We start from the raw sequence: 21,465 nt of genomic DNA, 5'->3' as shown, positions 1-21,465 counted from the left end.
TTTCATGTGTCTGTTGGCCATCTGGATGTCCTCTTTGGAGAAGTGTCTGTTCATGTCTTCTGCCCATTTCTTCACTGGATTATTTGTTTTTCGGGTGTGGAGTTTGGTGAGTTCCTTATAGAATTTGGATATTAGCCCTTTATCTATGTCATTTGCAACTATCTTTTCCCCTTCTGTTGGTTGCCTTTTAGTTTTGCTGATTGTTTCCTTTGCTGTGCAGAAGCTTTTTATCTTGATGAGGTCCCAATAGTTCATTTTTACTCTTGATTCCCTTGCCTTTGGGGATGTGTCAAGTAAGAAATTGCTGCGGTTGAGGTCAAGGAGCTTGTTTCCTGCTTTCTCCTCTAGGGTTTTGATGGTTTCCTGTCTCACATTCAGGTCCTTTATCCATTTTGAGTTTATTTTTGTGTATGGTGTGAGAAAATGATCTAGTTTCATTCTTCTGCATGTTGCTGTCCAGTTCTCCCAGCACCATCTGTTAAAGAGGCTGTCTTTTTTCCATTGGATACTCTTTCCCGCTTTGTCAAAGATTAGTTGGCCATACATTTGTGGGTCCAATTCTGAGTTCTCCATTCTATTCCATTGGTCTATGTGTCTGTTTTTGTGCCATAAACAATCCTAAAATTTGTGTGGAACAAGAAAAGTCCCTGAATATCCAAAGAATTCCTGAAAAAGAAACCAAAGCTGGAGTCACAATCCTGGACTTCAAGATCTATTGCAAAGCTGTAATCATCAAGACAGTGTGGTACTGGCACAAAAACAGACACTTTGATCAATGGAACAGAATAGAGAATCCAGAAATGGACCCACAAACATATGGGCAACTAATATCTGGCAAAGCAGGAAAGAATATCCAATGGAATAAAGACAGTCTGTTCAGCAACTGGTGCTGGGAAAACTGGACAGCAACATGTAGAAAAATGAACCTGGACCACTTACACCATACACAAAAGTAAACTCAAAATGGATGAAAGATCTAAGAGTAAGATGGCAAGCCATAAAAATCCTACAGGAGAAAGCAGGCAAAAATTTCTTGGGCTTCAGCCACGGCAATTTCTTACTTGACACATTCCCAAAGGCAGGGGAATCAAGAGCAAAAATGAACTATTGGGACCTCATCAAGATAAAAAGCTTCCGCACAGCAAAGGAAACAATCAGCAAAACTAAAAGGCAACCGACAGAATGGGAGAAGATATTTGTAAATGACATATCAGATAAAGGGTTAGTATCCAAAATCTATAAAGAACTTATTAAACTCCACACCCAAAAAACAAATCATCTAGTGAAGAAATGGGCAAAAGACACGAATAGGCTCTTCTCCAAAGAAGACATCCAGATGGCTAACAGACACATGAAAAAATGCTCAACATCACTCATCAGGGAAATACAAATTACAACTACAATGAGATACCACCTCACACCAGTCAGAATGGCTAACATTAATAATTCAGGCAACAGTAGATGTTGGCGAGGATGCGGTTTTGCACTGCTGGTGGGAATGCAAACTAGTGCAGCCACTCTGAAAAACAGTATGGAGTTTCCTTAAAAGGTTAAAAATAGAACTATCCCATGACCCAGCAATTGAACTACTAGGTATTTATCTAAGGGATACAGGTGTGCTGTTTTGAAGAGGCACATGCACCCCAATATTTATAGCAGTCCTATTGACAATAGCCAAGGTATGGAAAGAGCCCAAATGTCCATCCACAGATGAATGGACAAAGAAGACGTGGTATATATATACAATAGAGTATTACTTGGCAATCAAAAAGAATGAAATCTTTCCATTTGCAACAATGTGGATGGAACTAGAACGTATTGTGGTAAGGGAAATACGACAGTCAGAGAAAGACAAATATTATATAACTTCATTCGTATGTGCAATTTAAGATACAAAACAGATGAACATAAGGGAAGAGAACCAAAAATAATATAAAAACAGGGAGGGGGACAAAACATAAGAGACTCTTAATACAGGGAACAAGCTGAGGGTTGCTGGAGGGGCTGTGGGTGGGGGGATGGGCTAAATGGGTGAGGGGCATTAAGGAAGACTCTTGTTGGGATGAACACTGAGTGTTATATGTAAAGGGATGAATCACTGGAATCTACTCCTGAAATCATTATTGCACTATATGCTAACTAACTTGGATGTAAATTAAAAATAAATAAATAAGTAAATAGGAAATTTAAAAAAGATGCATTTCCACATGCATCCTCGGTACCTATGGGAGCCAGGCTTTTCTCTTTAAGAAAATTAAGGCTAGCAAGTTAAATTACTTGTGCTTTGTAATATTTTTAAAAGTTGCTTAGTTATCTAAGTTGGATAGTTTACCTTCAAAGCCCTCTGTCCTTGCCCTTATTCACTGTAAGTTAGTCCCCCACCCATCTTCCTCCTCTGTCCCCTCACTCCCCCTTGTGAAGGTGGGGGCTCCTGCTGGACCCACTTCTTATCTCCTAGTCTCTTCTCTCTAGAGCAATGCCCCACATCTGAAGAAAAGCTGTTGCGAATGAGCAGCTATTTACTAAGTCATTCATTCATTCACTCATTCATTCATTATTACTCAGCTATTTATTCCAATCTCCCTGTAGTAGCCTCCTAGTAGAGCCACATGCCTCAGACTAGAGCTGTAGAATAGGCAAGAAGACCAAGCCCACCAGCAGAAATTCAAGAACTACAGGGTGTAGGCAGTTCTTGGGAAGGATACACACTGGAAAATTACTCAGTAGAGAAAGACACCTGGGATCGGGCCAAGGGGCCAGGAGAAGCAGCCCATTGGTTTCTGGTTGGACGATGAGCTTTCCTTTCTATTCCTCCTAACCTGCATCATAGCAGTCTGTGTTTAATGAACACTTACTATGTGCTGGGAACTGCCCTAAGCAGTTTATATCCATTGCCTCAGTTAATCCCCACAACAAACCTTCAAGTGTCCATATTATTAACCCCATTTTAATGTGGGTAAATGGAAGTTAAGAGGTTCAGTTTCCACAGCTAGAAAGTGGTAGAGCTGGGATTTGAACTCTAGCTGCTGACTCCAGAGCCATCATGTTATGTTGATGCGCAGAATTGAGCTGAATGGTGCAGGAGACATGGCAGTGCTACAGAAATTCCCTGGGAAGGTGCCCAACTCTAGCTGGTGGGGAGTAGGAGCCGTACGTCCCTTAATGGGACTTTATAAAGAGGTGACTCCTGAGTGGTCCTGAAGGATGAGTAGGACTCCCCAAGAAGTGTCCTAGGGGTCCGGAGGCAGGCTGCAGGAACAGTAAACTAAGGATACAGGGTGTGCAAGGGTGCCTCTGATGTAATGAAGGAAGCTTCCATAAGGCTGGGGAACAGTGTCCTCAGCTTCTCATCAGGTACAAAATATACAGATGGCCTAAAAGCCAAGTGTTAAAAAGACACAACAACCTGGGGGAAAATCTAAAAGGAAAGCTAGTCATTCTGCAACTGTGGATAGTGGAGGTGTTTTCCTAAGCAAGGCACAAACCCCAGAAACCACGAGGAAAAAGACTGGCACTTTTGACTACGTAAAAACTAAAATTTTCTAAGTGACAGAACATACGAGCAAGTTCAAAGACAAAACGTGGCAGGAAGTTCTTCAAATTGTCTCTTCAAAAGCCTGCATTTCGTCCTCAGTAATAGAAGCCCTATCTTGTTTTGGGTGGCGATGTGCTGATGATTACATTTCCTGGGCTCCTCACAGCTCCCGGTCCCCTTCCACTCAAATGAGGTGTGTGTTGTTACTAGCGTTCCCATTTTACAGAAAAGAGGTTGGAACTCTATGACGCCACGTGACCTGCCCAAGACTGCCCTACTAAAAACTGGTATAGCAAACTCAGGCAGTCACCAGCCCCTTTGGTCAGCACTTACACAGCAGTTGCGATGTGTTAGGCACTGTTCAAGCTGCCTTACAAATACTACCTCCTCTAATCTTCATAGCAACCTTATGAGGTGATATCTGTAATGTCTCCATTCTACAGTGAGGAAACGGAGTCATGAAAGAGCTTAGTCACCTAACCAAGGTCACACAGCTAGGAAGTGGTAGCCAGAGTGGAAACCCAGCCAGTTTGGCTTTGTATACCACTCTCTTAGCCACCACCGCTGTTGCCTCTGGGCTTCCTAAGTAAAGGAACCACACTTACCAAGGGCTCTGAGTCCCAACCGATTTCTTGGCTTTCAGTCTGTGTCTCTGGGTATTTGTTCCTTGGGCACTGGGCAGCATGGTGAATAAGATTTAGAAACCTGGCTGGGAGATGAAGCATGAGTTATGAAGGAGGAAGGCTTTGGGACCGAGAGCTCCCATGTTCTTTACTCTGGCCACATCCTTTCTTGGAGACACGACACGTGGCCTCAGGGGCCTGCCAAGGCCTTGCAAAACTCAACTTTCAGCAAATATTTGTTGAGCACAAACTCTGTGCCAGGCACTGTTCTGGATCCCAGAGGTAGAGCAGTTTGACAGTTATGGTTCCCGCTTTCCTGGAGCTTGTGGTCTACGTGGGGGGACAGGGGACACAATATACAAAGGAACAAATAAACTCGATAGTTATAGTGATGCTAGCTGTGTAGAATGGGGGAGGCGAAGGAGCATGCAGAGGCAAGGGGGGCTACTTTAGACAGGATGGTGAGGGGAGGTCTCTCTAGATGCCAAGCAGGAGCCAGCCCTGAGGGAGAGGCAGAGGAAAACCACACTACTGGAAGAAAGAACAAAGGCCCTGAGGCACGAGCAAGCTGGGCCAGTGTGGCTGTGGTGGAGGGAGGAGGAGGCTTGGAAGAAGGTCAGATCCTTCATACTGCAATATGTATGGCCGCCACCCCCACACGTGTTTGTAACTCCACACTTGAGGACTTAAAAAGGTTTCACCTTTCAATTTCTACCCTACTAAGTCTCAATTTGAGAGAGGCAGTTTGACAACGGGAAGAACGTGGACTTCGTAGTCAGACATTCCTGGCCCTTCCACTATGGCCTGACTGGTGGTTTAACTTCTCCAGGCCTCACTTTGCTCATCTGTAAGATGGGAGGCAAATATCTACCTCAGCAAAATGACTGAGAATGAAGGAATGTTAAGCAGTTAGCAGTTATCTCCTGCCTAGCTTTCAGGCCCTCACCACCTGCTATTTTCCTTATTGCTGCAAGTCCCCAACTCCTGTCCTTTCCTCTAGCTGGGCTGGCTTCTTCCCTACAGATAGCACCCTTAATTCCTCTGATGATGCTCTATTATTAGTCTGTCTCATTATGCTATGAGATCATCCCTCCACCTACCCATCCTACCTCCCCACCTTCCTACCCTGACCTCCTCCGTAAACCTTACATCTTTCCTCCAACAAATTCTACTCTAAGAAGACAGAGGGGAAGGAGAAGAGAAAGATTAAGATTTGTATCAAAGTACTTCTCTTCCATCATTCCTGAGCATGCCCCTGTCCACTTGTATACTGCAGCCATGCCAAACTACCCCCATGCCTTGGGACATGCTGGGGTCTCTCATTTCTGTGCTTTTCCGTATAACTCAGAATGTCCTTCCAGTCAGGAGACCTACTCCACCTATTCCATGTCATTACCTCCTCCTTGAAGGCTTCCTAGAACTCCACTGTTGGACTAGGGCACCTGTTTTCTATGTTGTTGCCATCCCAATTTTACTCTCAGACCTCCACTATGGTATGAGGTCTCTACTCCTCAGCCCCATCATAGTGACTATCACATGGTAATAATGAAAATAATAGCATTTCCTGATCACTGTGTACCAGATACTGTTCTCAGTACTTGCATTACTCTGTTAACTCACAACAACCCTGAGAGAAAGGATCTGAGAGGTTAATAAATACACCCAAAGTCACAGCTGATGAGTGGCAGAATCAGGATTTGAACTCAGTATGACTTCAGAGTCTCTGCTTTTAACAGCAAAGATGTTTGGTGACTGAATGAATGAATGCAGTGTCAAGACCATTAGGAACATTTGTCTTGGTTTGGCAGTTAATGAACCGACTGTATGGTTGACTACGTCAGTCTTGAAGGAGCTTCATGAGTGTGAGCCCAATTTTCAGATGATCAAAGTGTTGCCCCAAGGTACCACTATCCTAAGAGGCCTCCCTAGCCAGCTGCTCATCTGTGCTCTATCTCAGTAGTGTTCAGAAACCCTGGGACTTACCATCTTCAGGTTCCTCCAGGTTATCATGCCAAGACATGGGCTTTCTGGTGATTGTGTGAACTAGAGAAAAACAGCAACACAGGCTCACGTTAAAACATTCATGCCCTGCCCTTTCAAAGACCCATCCTAGACCAGACACCTACTGAGCATTTTCCAAGTGTTGGCCACAGGTCAGGTATTATGCTGGGCACCAAGGAATAATGCCTGCAAGGACCTCACCATCCGGAGTGGCACTGTCCAGCATAGTGGCCACCAGCCACATGTACCTACTTGAATTTGAATAGTTAAAATTAAATACCAATTAGAAATACATTCCAGAGACACACTAGCCATATTTCTAGTGCTCAGTACCCACATGGGGCTAATGGCTACCATTTTGGGCAGCATAGATATAGAACATTTTCATCATTACAGAAGGTTCTCTCAAACAGCAGTGGTCTACAGGGATGCAGACATACCAGGCCGCCAGACAAGGTTGGACACATTCTGATATAACAGAAGATTATGTGAAAACAGAGGTGTAGAATCCACAGACATCCATTCAACCCATAATTACTGGTGCACTGGAGACAGGGCTATAAACAGAGAAGGTTCCTGTGCTGACTTTCTATTTGTGGTGACAGACAATAAACAAATACATATTTGGGCTCAAATAAGTGAGATGTAGAACAGTAAAACATTTGACATGGGCAGAGGGTTGATGGTGGGGTGGGGTTGGGGGTGCGGGATCTCCGAGGAGACACATTAGAGCAGAGTCTCAAACAAAGTGAGGGAATGTGCTGTGTAAGGACATGTGGGAAGGATCTGCAGGTGAGCTTGGTGAGTTGAGAAACATTGAGAAGGCCAGAGTAATTCAGTGCAGTGAGCTGGGTGGAGAGCAGTAAGAAATGAGCAGAGGCCAGAAGGAACCAATGGTCTCCCAAGTGATTTTTTATCTCAGACTCCTACTAGTAAAACCTTTTGAGCACGTGCCTAATACACATATATTTATACAGTCTCTATGTACTATGAGCATTATACTTTTTCTTTACACCTAAAAGTAAACATAAATACAAGTTCTAGCACAAATACAAATTCTAATATTTCTTCACTCTGTTTCAATGGATCATCTGAATCACGTGCCCAAGGGACATGAGCCGGGAGGTCTAGAAAGCCTGAGTGTTGCCTGAAGGGATTATTTAAATTGTGGAAATGGACCAAGTTTAAACAGAATTGGACGGTTAATTTGTGTTCCTGAAATGAGTAGTTGGAAGCTCCAGAGGAAAGCTAGATTGAGTTATGAACAAAATGAAGGCATTACATTTTCTGCACACATGTGTGGGTACACAAACACACACAGGGTAACTGTGAGGAGATGGGTATGCTATTTAGCTTGACTGGTGTAATCGTTTCACTCTGTATATATATATCAAAACATCACATTGTACACCTTAACTATATACAATTTTTGTTTAGAAAATGACATTACATTTTTCTCTGCATAGCTGAGCTGCCGTGGACTACTGTTAATTAGGCCCGGAAGTTGGGGGAGAAATTCTGGAAGAAGAAACAATGATTACGAAGGTAATGAGGTGGGGGAATGGTGTGATGTATTTAGGAAATCCATTTTATTTAGACATGGTGGGAGAGAAGGGAGCATATGGCAGGTGCAGAGTGGGCACTAAAATATTTATTAAAGGAGCAGTGTGTGGCTGGGGAGGGAAGTCCCAATGAGGCTGGATGGGCAGCAGAGCCAAATCCACAGGGGTCTTCTGTACTGAGCGGTTTAAACCTCATTTGAGAAGCTGTGGGGCCACTGAGGGTTTTGCAGAGGGAATGGTGGGATGGAACTCGCTTTTAGCCTAGCTCCAGCTAGGGGATGGTGTGGAGGATGGAGGGGAGGGGGGAGGGGGAGGATGGACAGGAAGGGAGTGAGGAGGACTTGAAGGAAGAGGGTGGTTAGGAGCCCGCCAGATCAATGCAGACAGAAGTGAGGAGATTTGAAGGGGGGAGGCCGGGGAAGTGGACTCAGGCCCTAATTAGAGGGTAGAAGGAAGTGAGGAGAAGTAGAGATGTCTCCACAGGACCACAGTCTTTCTCTGAGGTAAGAACACAAGAAGGGTCAGGTGAGAGAAATGTGACTACTTGCGTGTGTTTGGGAGAGAGAGACTGAGGCTGACTTGTAGGCTACTAACATGGGAGAGAAAACGGTTGTGGTAACTTTTGCTCAAATAAGATATTCTGGAATAGCAGCAGGTGGGATGCCCCCAGTTTTCCAAGTGGTAAGTCTGAGGTACCCATGGGTTGTCCAAGAGAAGAGGGCTGGGTGGTGGTTGGGTTCATGGGTCTGGGTCTCCATTTGAGACCCAGAGGCTTTCATGGGAAGCTGATGTTACCGGACCGGATGTAACCACCCAAAGAATGTGCTGAGTGAGAAGAGTAGGTGCAGGGCCATTTTATCAGGGGGTGCTATGGGCCCTGAGGCCACCACCCCTGAACCTTCTGAAGGGCTAAGACCTTACTAGAAACCTGGAGAAAACAAACAAACAAACAAACAAACAACTAACTTATTAACAACCAACCAAAACACAGAGCAAAACAAAACATAAAACCCTACAAAATATAATTATTTTGAAAGCAAAATTTTAAAAAGCTTTTCAAGCTAACAAAAATACTATTTTTAAGTTAATTTTATTTTAATTTGTAAAATGTTTATGTATTTACTTATTTATTTTTGGTGTTTATTTATTATTTTTTAAATTTATACCCAAGTTAGTTAGCATATAGTGCAATAATGATTTCAGGAGTAGAACCCAGTGATTCATCCCCTACATATAACACCTAATGCTCATCCCAACAAGTGTCCTCCTTAAAGCCCCTTGCCCATTTAGCCCATCCTCCCACCCCCAGCCCCTTATTTTGCTTACCATAATACCCTCTACTTCCATCCATGTTATTGCAAATGGCAAGATTTCATTCTTTTTGATCACGGAGTAAATACTCCTCTCTCTCTATATATATATATACCACATCTTCTCTGTCCATTCATCTGTGGATGGACATTTGGGCTCTTTCCATACCTTTCCATACCTTGTCTATTGTCCACAGTGCTGCTATAAACCAGCAAGGTGCATGTGCCCCTTCATGTATCCTTTGGATAAATACCTAGTAGTGCAATTGCTGGGTGGTAGGGTAGTTCTATTTTTAACCTTCTGAGGAACCTCCATACTGTTTTCCAGAGTGGCTGCACCGGTTTGCAACACAATAATACTATTTAATCATGGCGGGTGTGCATTTTAATATATTAATGTATTTGATGGATGTGGAGCGAGATAACCACCACCCCCAGTAGTCAAGAGTCCTGAAATCTAGGAAGGGGCGCGAGGTCAGAGAAGGCTCTCCTACTGTGCTGCAACGCGCACCTCTGCCCCCCACCCCCAGGGCCCCTCCTTCCTGGGGGCCCCCACCCCTGTCGCCTTCCTCCGGCCCAATCGTCCCTCACCCTTGCGGAGGGGATTCACGTGGTACTCTGTGTAGAGTTTCTGGGTTCTAAGCTCTTTGAGGTACAATTCCCGCAGGATCTGGTTCTGATGGACCTCATCTGGGTTCACCTTCTCCTTTTGGTGTCCGGCCATGGCTGTGGCGGGGCTCCAAGCATTCAACTACTTCTCACTGCTCTCGGATCGCTTGCGGGTGCGGGGCGACTGCCGTGTCCTGGCAACGGCGTCCACGCCGTCTCCTGGCAACGGCTTCCCCTCCTTCTGACTCCCTCCAGCCCGCCCATCCCCCCCAGAACCTTATTCCTTATCCCACTTGCTCCCGAAGAACTCCGAAGTTCAACTCACCTTCCCCAGCTCCTAGAATTGAAACTCTCAAGGTCTATCTCACAAAACAGAGGAAGTTTCAAATCGGACAAGTTATTCTGGTCCTTATCGCCCATGTGATAGAGATAAGAAGAACTCTTTCCTAATGTAAGTAACTTGGGAGCTTTATAGTTTATTTCGTTAAAACATTTAATTGTGATAAACATAACATAAAATTTACCATCGGAAGCATTTTTAAGGATATAGTTTAGTGTTAAATAGTTTAGGGATTCACATTATGCAGCACTGATTTCCAGAATTATTTTACAGCCATTAAACAACTCCCCATGTCCCCCTCCCCCTAGCCTCTGGCAACTACTGTTTTACTTTCTCTTTGTATGAATTTGACAACTCTAGATACCTCGGATAATACAGTTTGCCAGCCCATGCACTTTTCGACTAAGTGCTTCACGCATTTATCTATCCATTCATTCATTTAGGACACAGTGTGGTCCAGGATGTGTTTAGGTCTGGGACCCAGTGTTGAACACGTCAGTTATATGGACACACCAACAGTTTCCTGAACTCTGCCAGCTACTTAATGGCTGCTTGTTTTAGCTCCTGATGCTCCTTCTCCTTGGCCTGGAAGGCTCTTTCCCCCTTGTCTGTCTGGGGAACACCTGTTTATCATGAATTCACATGTAATCTTCTTTCAAAACACTTTCAGGACTCTGTAGCCCCTAGTCCAATTTTTTCCTGTGCCATGTTCTACTCCCAATCTATAGTTCCCAGAATACTAAGCTTCTTTGTTTATAGGTAAGTTACTCGAGAACAAGAAATGTATCTGGGCCATCTCTGCATTGCCAGTACCTGGCAGAGTATGGACAGATCTAGGTGTTTGGTAAATGTTTGCTAGCTGATTGGATGTCTGATCAGTTAGGACTGTGATCTTCTGCTTACATCATTACATAAACCCTTACATGATAAAGAAACGCAAACAGATTTTATCATACCATGGCTGAGTTAAAGAAGTGCCTTTGTTACTTGTCATTGTGAGTCATACCTAGGTCCTTTTTTCTTTTCTTTTTAAAATGTTTTACTTTTTTGAGATGGAGAGAGAGAGAGAGAGAGAGAGAGAGAGAGAGAGAGAGAGAGAGAACGAGCAGGGGAGGGGCAGAGAGAAGGAGACACAGAGTCCGAAGCAGGTTCCAGGTTCTGAGCTTTCTGATGGGGAGCTCCAACTAGCAAACTGTGAGATCATGACCTGAGGCGAAGTCGAACGCTTAACCAACTGAGCTACCCAGGCACCCCTGAGTCCCTTTGTCTAGCAAAGGCTCAAACCTCCTAAAGTTTTTACTATCAGGGTACCTGGGTGGCTCAGTTGGTTAAACATCCGAGTTTTGGTTTTGGCTCTGGTCATGATCTCACGGTTTTATGCGTTTGAGCCCCATGTCGGCTTTGCGCTGACAGCGTGGAGCCTGCTTGGGATTCTCTGTCTCCCTCCCTCTCTGCCCCTCCCCTACTTGCACTGTCTCTGTGTCTCTCAAAATAAATAAATAATTTTAAAAAATAAAGTTTTCACTATCTTCCTAAGCCTAAGTAGAAATGAACCATCATTCCAGAAGTATTTGTCCCCCGCTAAACTGACCTTTCTTCAGCTTGGGCCTAGTGGCCCAGCATCCCTTCCTCCATACAGGGCTAGGGCCAGGGGAGGCTCAAAAGGAGGAGAGGTGGGAGTCACTGTAGCTTCATCTCCTCTCCACTCCAGCTCCACATTATTATGTTTCCCAGGTGCCCTGATGTGGATTCTGAGTATATCACAGCCCAGCCCAGCCCAGGCTATCTCAGTGACCATCTGGGGCTAGCTTCTGCTTACCTTGGGCCATTCCAAGCCATTAGTATGCTTCTAAACTCCCCAACTATGTATTGAAAAAACTGGAGAGTTGAAAAATATAATGGTTTGGCCCTCTAGCTTCTCATCCAATGTCTGAGGTTGCAGATTTTTCTCGAAATCTCTGTGTTACCTTTCAGTTGGGAGCAGATGCAGAGACCTGGGTCACGGAAATCAACTAGAAAAATGTAAGAGAAAATACCATTCACATTAGCAACAAACTGAATTATCTAGGAGTTAACCTAACAAAGGGTGCATGAAACTTTCATGAAGAAAATAATTAAAAAGTAAAAATAGATATCCCTATCATATAAAATGTCTTAACAAATAAAGAGCTATACGTTGTATGCTGGTGAGCTGCTATACAGCAGTTAGAACCACAGATTAGATCACTGCAGCAGTAAGGGCGGACCTTAAAACAGTGCTCGTTGAAAAACTATCAAAGGCTAAGGTTTAAAATATAATATTACTTAAAACTACGAACAGACCGACTCTAAATGGTGTAAGACAAAGTCTACGTGGTACAGAGTGAATGTAGGAGATTGGAGAGGCAAAATAGGGTAAAAAAAGAAAACAAGACTTCTTCTGCACTTGCTCTCTCCTGCTGCAAACAATTAGGCAAAATGCAGACCCTTGGGTCCCAGTGACACTGGGAGTCCCCGAGAGAAGAGAGACAAGTGAGATGAACCCTACAGTCGCTCCACGCTTCTCTCTGGAGACACTTTCTGAAATACGCAGGGAAGGGAAACCCAAGCTGAGCAGGTGGTACTGCCTGGCTGGGGAGACACAGACTGAAGTTCAGGAGTGCCAGGCGGCTGACAATTGTGGAGCAGTTAATTGGAGGGAGGTGAGGGGGAGAGAGGGAGGGAAAGCCAGAAATGTGCATGGAAACCCCTTGAGTCTTGCCTGATACTAAGAAGGGCGAAACTCGGTGAAAGAATGACTGGGGAGCTGTGAGCCCAGCACCTCCCAGAGCTCATACAGGATGGAGAGAAAAGTGAGTTGTGGCCATACAGGGTAGAGAGTCCTAGTTGAAGGTGCTGGGTAGAGGCCCCTGAAAGTTTACACTTTAGTCATAGGACTAAGCTAGCCTTAGAGAAAAGGATGGTCTAGACTTTCCCCAACAAAGCTCACAGAAAAGCTCTGAAAGTATCAAGTGGGTCCTGGATCCACATGTGGCCAAGTGGCCTGCCGGAAAGATTTCCAACACTTTTTAAAGAAAACAACAGGAGCACCTGCATGGCTCAGTTGGTTAAGCATCTGACTCTTGATTTGGGGCCAGGTCATGATCTCAAGGTTCGTGAGTTCAAGCCCTGCATAGGGGCTCCACACTGAGAATGGAGCCTGCTTGGGATTCTCTCTCTTCCTCTTTCTTACCCTCCCTTGCTCATGCTCTCTTTCTCTCTCAAAATAAGTAAATAAAACTTGAGGTAGCCCTCTCAGGCAGGGATGGGCGAAAATAAGTAAATAAAACTAAAAAAAAAAAAAAAAGACAACAAAATCCAGCACTCAACAATGTAACATCCCCAAAGGATAGCACCAATGGAAAACTATTAGAAAAGCAGACAGTTAAGAAGTAGGAAAATGTGACCCAGAGCCATCAGAAAAAGCAACAAACAGAAACCTGAAAACTTAGATGAAGTGGGTAATTTCTGTGAAGGCACAGATTTCCAGAACTGACAAAGATAGAAAAAAAGGAAAAGAAAAGAAATAGAAAAATCTGCATTGCTTTATATCTATTTTTAAAAATTCAGTTTGTAATTGAAAAATCTCCCACATGGCCCAGATGGCTTCTCTGGTCAATCTGTCAAACATATGTAGAAATTACCAATTCTACCCAAACTCATAAAACAGAAGTGAAAGAAACATTTCCCAACTCATTCTTTTTTGTGTTATTTTTATTTTTTAATTAAAAAAATTTTTTTAAGTAAGCTCTACAACTCCCCAATGTGGGGCTTGAACTCATGACCCTGAGATCAAGAGTTGCATGCTCCACTGACAGAGTCAGCTAGGCCCCCCATTTCCTAACTCATTTTGAGATCAACATTACATCAACACTGAAACCAAACAAATTATTACAAAAAAGAAGACTAAGCATAAATAACCCTTATGAGCATAGATGTAAAGATCCTTAACTTAGAAATTTGATCCAACACTATATGAAAGGAATGATATACCATAGCCAACTGGGGTTTGTTGAAGAGATGTAATGTTGGTTTAGTATTTGGAAATATCAATTTACCATATTAACAAATAAAAGAGAAAGACTATATGATCTCTTCTTTACATTTGACAGATGGGGAGAAAAGGTAAAAGGGGAGAGCTCTGGGTCCTTTGTGGGAGCCCCTTGCACCTCTTGCCTGATGCCACAACATCAGAACTCAGTTATAAGTTGGGGATTCTCAATAAGCACTCATGTTTAAAAATAAAAACAAAAACTTGCATTGTCTAAGCATCCCATATACACGGCAGAGTGCTTTCCTCTGAAAGGGGAAGCTCATACTGATTAAGCAAAAAGTGCATATGTGTAAGCATCACAGAAGGTGACACTAGAACACTAACAGCACCTCAGAGGTCTCTCTTACACACACCCCTGCCCCGAACACTGTCTTCCCCAACATATTGCCATTATGTAACCATTGCCATTAAGTAACCATTCCAAATGGTTACTTAAAGGTAACCATTATCCCGACTTGGAACACCAAAGATTACTTGGCCTGTTTTTCACATTATGTAAATGGAATCATACGGTACGCATGTCTTTGTGTTTGAGTCCTTTGACTCAACATTATGTTTGTGAAATTTACCTATGCTGTTGCGTATAGCTGTGGTTTCATTGCTGTGTACTGTTCAGTTTTGTGACTATACCACAATTTCTTTATTCATTCTATTCCTGATGGACATTGGGCTGTTTCAGTATGGACTCTTACAAATAATGCTGTGTGCACATTTTTAATAGATGTCTCTTGGGGCACATGTGCCACCATTTTGTTGGCCATATACTTGGGTGTCCATACCATTATGGTTTTAATTTGCATCTTTCTACCAACTAATGAGGTTGGCCAACTTTTCTGGTATGTTTATTGGTCATTTGGATATCCTCTTTTATGAAGTTTCTGTTACATATCTTTTTCTATTTTTCTTTTGGATTATTTGTCTTTATCAGTTTGTTGGAGGTCCTTATGTATTAATGATATAGCCTTTTGGGAGTTGCATGTTCTGAAAATTCTTTTCCCACTGTACGGTTCACCTTTTTAGTGTCTTAATGATGTTGTTTTGATAACTTGAAAGACACTTTATAGTATCTTCTTAAAATTTAAGTATGGTCAAATATATACGTTTTTCCCGTTATGATTAGTGCTTTCTCGATGTCATTTGAGACTTTTTTCTACTTGGTGTTGTGCAGATATTTTCTTATATAACCTTCAAATCAGGACTGTCCAATAAAAATTTGAGGCAAGCCACACAAGTAATTTAAAATTTCCTAGTATCTAATTAAAAGAGCAAAAAGAGGGGCACCTGGGTAGCTTAGTTGGTTAAGTGTCAGACTTTGGCTCAGGTCATGATCTCATAGTTCATGGGTTCAAGTCCCACATTGGACTCTGTGCTGATAGCTCAGAGCCTGGAGTCCTCTTCAGATTCTGTGTCTCCCTCTCTCTGTCCCTCCCCTGCTCACTCTGTTTCTCTCTGTCTCTCAAGAATAAAGAAACATTAAATTTTAAAAAAAATAAAGCAAAAGAATTCGATTAATTTGAAAGATGTTTTATTTAGTCCAGTAAATCCAAACTATCATGTGAACATTTTAATACAAAAACTATTGAGGTATTTTATTGTTCTTTCATACTAAGTGTTTAAAATCCAGTACACATTTCATACTTAATAGCATATCTCATGTGTTCAATGGCCATGTATGACAGAGTGATTCTACATGATTTATTTTTACTCTTTCATATTTAGATGGATGTTTTACCTGAAATTGATTTTTGAGTGTAGTCTGTGATAGGGATCTAGCTTAGTTTTTTCCCATGGCTAACCAAGAGACTAAGAATCAATTTATTTTTTCAATAGTCCTATCCCCCTTGTTCTGCCGACACTTTTGTCTTAAATTAAGTATCCAAATATGTGTAAACCTGTTTTTGGACTCTTGTATGTCACTTATCTATTTATCTACACTTGCACTACTACTCTACTATCTTAATTACTATTTTTGTGTTAAGTCCTGATATCTGGAAAATTGTTCCTACCGGTTCTTAAGAGAGTCTTGGCTATTTTTGGCCCTTTTGCCTGTCCATCCAAGTTATAATCAGCTTGTCAAGTTCCCTAAAATATTTGTTAGGAGTTTGGTTGAGAGTGCACTGAATCTATGATGAGTTTGAGAAGAGCACTTTTAAGAAAACATCATCTGTTGATGCTGTCATCTGGGTGGGATCTGGATGAGTCCTTGCCTTCAAGGCTCTGTTACCTGCCATATTCTGGGGTATAGAGGTTCAGCCTTCAGAGTTTGAGTGAGAACACAATGGAACCCTGCTCCTTGACACACACCCATCATCTTGCAGGAGGCATTTCTCAAAGGCAAAAAATCTCTGGCAAGCTTCTACAATCCTAGGATGTGGAGAAATAGAACTTTGGAGAAGCCAGACCAAAAAAACCTTAACCCCCCGATATATCCATAATAGGGGCCTTGTGTTCTGTGTGTGAGTTCTTAGGGTCACCCATTCTTACACTCACTCTAATCCAGGGCAGATCAATAGGACTTACCTCCTAGAGATCCGATTAGACATTTTGCACTCACTCTTCTCTACACTGATCTTGTGGTTTGCTCCGTGGTCACAGACCAAGTCTATGGAGAAGCCAGTTACAAATGTAAAAACTCACTCAGGCTGGCTGATCAGATAAGAGAGGAAAGGAACAGATTCTCTAGAAAAAGGATCTTGTTAAAGGTGTCTCTGGCACCTGAAGAGTGTTGACAAGGATGAAGACAAAATACAGATAGTAGTAAGATGATCAGGTTATGGCTGAAAACACCATCATGGAAACGAGGTCCTGTAAATAACCAAGTTTACCCTCCAAGATGAATGTTGGCTGGCCATTCTCTCAAATTCCCAATGTTCAACAGGTCAGGCTCCTGGGGATCCACAGTCCTGGCAACTCTGGACTGTACCAGAACTGTCCCACTTTCTGGGAAACCATTCCTCCAGGATGAGATTTGTGAATCACAGAGGTCTGATTGGGGCTGGCTGGGGTGCTGGTGGGAACCCAACTCCAAGGATCTAGAAAGAAGGGCTAGGAGGGGGAGGAGGAGCCAAGACAAAGGGGTAACAGGAAAGAGGAGCGAGATGAACAGAGCAGTGAAGGGGTGGCCAGGAAGGAAGAGGAAGAGCTGGGTAGGGAAACCCATAAGGTAGGGTGGCAAGAAGGGATGACACTAGTCAGAGGTGGGAAAGAGGTAGGGCAGGAAGCTGAGGGAGGCGGACGGCACTGGGGAGCAGTCTGAGAGCCAAAAGGGTGAGGAGACAGGGGAGGAAGATGGGCTGGAAAACAAGAGCATGAGGGGATAGAGAGGAAAGGTGTAGGCTGGGGCTGAGATGAAGAAATCAGGGGCAGCTTTCTTGTCATTTTTCCAAACGGCATTTCTCTAGTTACTCATCTTGGCAAGATGAGCAACTGGGCATAAGCTCAGACCTACCCCAGCATTTATCTCCCAACCAGTCATCGCATCATCCCATGCCTCCATGCCCATTATGAAATGTGTGTGCTTCTCCCTTTGGGCAAGTCTGCATGCTCACCAGTCAGGGAAACAACCCCAGTTGCTACATTGGAGAGTGATCACAGGAAATAGCAGAGAGAAGAAATGGGACTGTAGTATTAGTCTGTGTTCCGTGGGATAACATGTAGCTTTTCCCCTCACTAGGCAAAAATGGATCAAAGGGCTATGACACAGTAAGGGGTTTGGGATCAAGAGAACGGATCTGAAGCAGGAGTGGGCAAAGTGAGAAAGTCACAGTGCCTCCAGTTATTTAACTTACTACATTTTCCAAAGCTCTTTCACATCATTTATATCACTCCATGTATAACAGGTAATCAGAGATAGTATGTCCATTACCAGTAAAGACACTGTAGGCCAGATAGGGGGCTATATGGACAGGCAGTGGGTGACAAAGCAGGTGTGATTGAAACTGGAACCAAAATTTGGGATGTAGGGGACATGCAGGTGGGTGTACAAAATAGCACAGAGCACTGTCAGTCAACATGACCATCTCCCATGTTTCTGGACAGGATCTTAAAGGGGTGCTTCAGAACAGGACTTTACAGTGTAGTTTTCCTTTTGGTCCCTGGGGTCCCTTTGTTTGTTGCCTGACCCTTACCTGGAGCCAGGAACATAGGACTGAAGCCAATAATTCTTGAATGCCTAATCATTAGATCTGGACTTTTTTGCTCACTACCTGAGATGCCCAACTGCATGTCAGATTATTTAGGAGGCTACTGTACCCTTTGCCTTTGCCTTCCTCTTGTCTGATGTAGCAATTCTCTCTGCTTATCATTCTTGGGTTCTTTGATCATCACCAAAATCATAAGCTCCTTTGGTCCTCTATTCTCTTCTGTACTCTTAAATTTTTTTTAATATTTATTTACTTTTGAGAGGGATTGAGAGAGAGTAACAGAGAGAGAGAGAGAGAGAGAGAGACAGAATCCAAAGCAGGCTCCAGGCTCTGAGCTGTCAGCACAGAGCACAGCGTGGGGCTCAAAACTCACAAACCGTGAGATCATGACCTGGGCTGAAGTCAGGATCTTAATTGACTGAACTACTCAGGTGCCCCAATTCTCTTCTCTACTCTTAACACCATAATATTCTGACTTTTCTCCTTTGGCCCAACACCCATGCCCTTGCATACTTCACAAAACTATCAGTTGTATTCTTTGGAAGTCCAGTGACATGACTAGAAAATCTTCTGTTTCCTTAGACTGTTTATTTCCCGTCCCTTGAATCCCGTGGCTTTAACTGTAATCTGGATTTTCCTTCAGGACACTGCTTCCCTTGCATATGTCTCCTTTTATCAAACTCTGCAGTTCTTCAGGGGGAATATGCTGTATTTTCCTTGTTCCTTCTGACTCCCTTCAAGCCATTATTCTTCTCTTCCTATTAGAAAAATAGCTTGCTCCTTAGACGTTTTTGCTACTTACCATTTCCTTGACACTGTTACTTTCAGATCTCCTGTATAATTTTTTCTATGAAAATTTTGCACTTATCTCAAAGTCTTAGTCCATCGTCTTGAGTGACTTCAGTGTCCATGTAGATGACCCCATTCAGTGGTCTGGCCTCCTTTCTTTGATTCCTTTATCAATAAAGTTCACCACCTACATTCTACTTTAGCCATGGCCATACCTGGTCTTTTCTATTGCCAAAGAATTATCCCACCTCTGAAGTCATGTATTCAGACATTCCATTTTCTTCTTCTTCTTTAAAAATATTTATTTACTTTTGGGAGTGCATAAGAGGGGGAAGGGCAGAGAGAGGGAGACAGAGGATCTAAAGTGGGCTTTGTACATGCCAGATGTGGGGCTCGAACTTATGAACCCGAGAGATCATGACCTGAGCCGAAGTCAAAGTTGGATGCTGAACCGACTGAGCCACCCAGGTGCCTCAGACATTCTATTTTCTAACCACTACTTCCTCAACTTACAGTGTAAGCACTCAATTGCTCCCCTTCACTGGGGGCCTACAACCACTATATCTTTCTTTTTATTAATTCTGATTCCTATGTTATCTTTATTTTGCTCCTTACCCACTTTAGAATCTATGATTCATAATTTCAATGATTTTCTTACCACAGTCCTAAATTCTCTTGTGGTATCTTTTTATTGCACTTTCTTGTGGAGAAAAACCCCAACTTGGGTGATTTCAATGACTTGACTTCCTTGTGTTATGGAATGCTGCTGGAAAAAAAATTAATACAACCTGGGATATTGATACTAAATAATACCCATAATACTCAATACCTGTGAGAATGTTCATGGTGATATTGTTTTGTTACAGTAAAAAAAAATAGAAAACAACCTAAACACCTATAAATAAATAAGCACTTAGGTAAATTATGGCACAGCCACACCATAGACTATGAAAAGGAAATGTCCAGATGCAAAAAATAGAGGTAAGTACTTGAGGTGACACTATGGCAGTCTGGAATGGGGTGGGTGTGGGTTGAATTTGTTATTGAATTTGATAACTGTTAGGGGCTTGTGTTTTTTTGCCTTTCTAGATAGAACTAAACAACTATCCATCATCATAAAGAAATGGCAAAGTCTCTGACTGGGACCTGAGTTTGAAGAAAAAAATTCTCTTGAGATATTGAAACATGTGCATACCTCTTGCTCTGGTTTTGAGTCCATAATGTGAACTATGTGAGGTAGAAACCCACAGCTAACAATTAAATTGGTTTCAGGTCGATGTTACCTCTGAGGTGTTAGAAAGATACAGAGTTTATCACTCTGTAGGAACACTACCATAACCCAGGCCACAAGGAAAGTCCCACTGAAGATGAGCTCACAATCCAAAATTACAAAACACATGAGCAAACAATTCACATGAGGGATGGTCAGCAGATACAACAAAAGGCATATTTACACAAACGCTTCATCAATAATTTCATTTAATTAAAGACATAAAACAAGTACTTGAAATTCTAAAAAAAAAAAAGTACAAGATAATAAAGAACAGATGGCCAAAAATAAAAAACAAAGCAACAGCAACAAAAAAAACAACCCAGAATTAAAAATATAGTCATTGATGGGGCGCCTGGGTGGCTTAGTCGGTTGAGCGTCCGACTTTCGCTTAGGTCATGATCTCACGGTTCGTGGGTTTGGGCCCCGCATCGGGCTCTGTGCTGGCTGCCAGCTCAGAGCCTGGAGCCTGTTTCAGTCTGTGACTCCCTCTCTCTCTGACCCTCCCCTGCTCATGCTGTCTCTCTCTCTCTCTCCTAGAAATAAATAAAACATTAAAAATATATATATATATAGTCATTGAAATAAAAAACTCAGTGGACAGGACTGACTTCAGAGTGGACATCAGTTTCTAATATCAGCATGAAAAATATATCATTGCAATAATAATTAGAAAATCTTAGTGAAAAAAATAAGTGACATTAGATGCCACTGAAGAGAGAAAGGATAAATGTGAGAGAATTATCAAGACCCAGCACAAAGAGATGAAAGAAGGAAAATATGTGTGATATTGTGATTTATATAAAATATTTGTTTGGCCATTTAGATGATTGAAATCTACTTCTCATATATTTGGTCTTTGTGGCCAGGCGCATCTGTGGCGCCTTCAAACCCTTGTTATTTCCTGAGCAATAAGAACAATGGGAACATCTTTGGTCATAACATTTTGTCTCTTGTCCTCAGTTCCTAAAATCACTTCAGAGACATAAAGATGACTGAGTGTCTTGTTTTTTTCCTGTTTTGATTTTTGTTTTTTAGAGAGAGAGAGAGAGCACAGGAGCAGGGGAAAGGGGCAGAGGGAGAGAGAGAGAGAGAGAGAGAGAGAGAGAGAGGGAATCTTAAACAGGCTCCATGCTCACAACCCTTGGATCATGACCTGAGCCTAAATCAAGAGTCAGATGGTTGAACAACTGAGCCACCCAGGCGCTCTGA

General features: G+C 42.7%; 1 protein-coding gene and 1 long non-coding RNA gene across 2 annotated transcripts in view; one reads left to right on the top strand and one right to left on the bottom strand.

Moving 5' to 3' along the window:
* CFAP144 (cilia and flagella associated protein 144) overlaps positions 1 to 9,812 on the bottom strand; it is a 16,381-nt gene extending 6,569 nt beyond the window's left edge. Inside the window, exons 1-3 of the mRNA XM_077752197.1 lie at positions 9,623 to 9,812; positions 6,142 to 6,201; positions 4,141 to 4,244 (exon numbers count right to left, since the gene is read on the bottom strand). Coding sequence (XP_077608323.1) covers positions 4,141 to 4,244; positions 6,142 to 6,201; positions 9,623 to 9,755 — 297 coding nt within the window. The 5' untranslated portion in view covers positions 9,756 to 9,812. The remainder of the gene's footprint in view (positions 1 to 4,140; positions 4,245 to 6,141; positions 6,202 to 9,622) is intronic.
* A 115-nt stretch (positions 9,813 to 9,927) lies between these two features.
* Positions 9,928 to 20,184, top strand: LOC144221644 (uncharacterized). Its single transcript, XR_013332127.1, has 2 exons — positions 9,928 to 10,091; positions 20,073 to 20,184. It is a non-coding gene; the product is annotated as an uncharacterized LOC144221644 (long non-coding RNA).
* Positions 20,185 to 21,465: the final 1,281 nt, after the last annotated feature.

The sequence above is a fragment of the Crocuta crocuta genome, unplaced genomic scaffold (genome assembly GCF_008692635.1).
Source record: "Crocuta crocuta isolate KB4526 unplaced genomic scaffold, BGI_CrCroc_1.0 scaffold367, whole genome shotgun sequence".
In the NCBI taxonomy this organism is placed as follows: Eukaryota; Metazoa; Chordata; class Mammalia; order Carnivora; family Hyaenidae; genus Crocuta; species Crocuta crocuta.
This window is presented reverse-complemented; position numbering and strand designations above follow the sequence as displayed.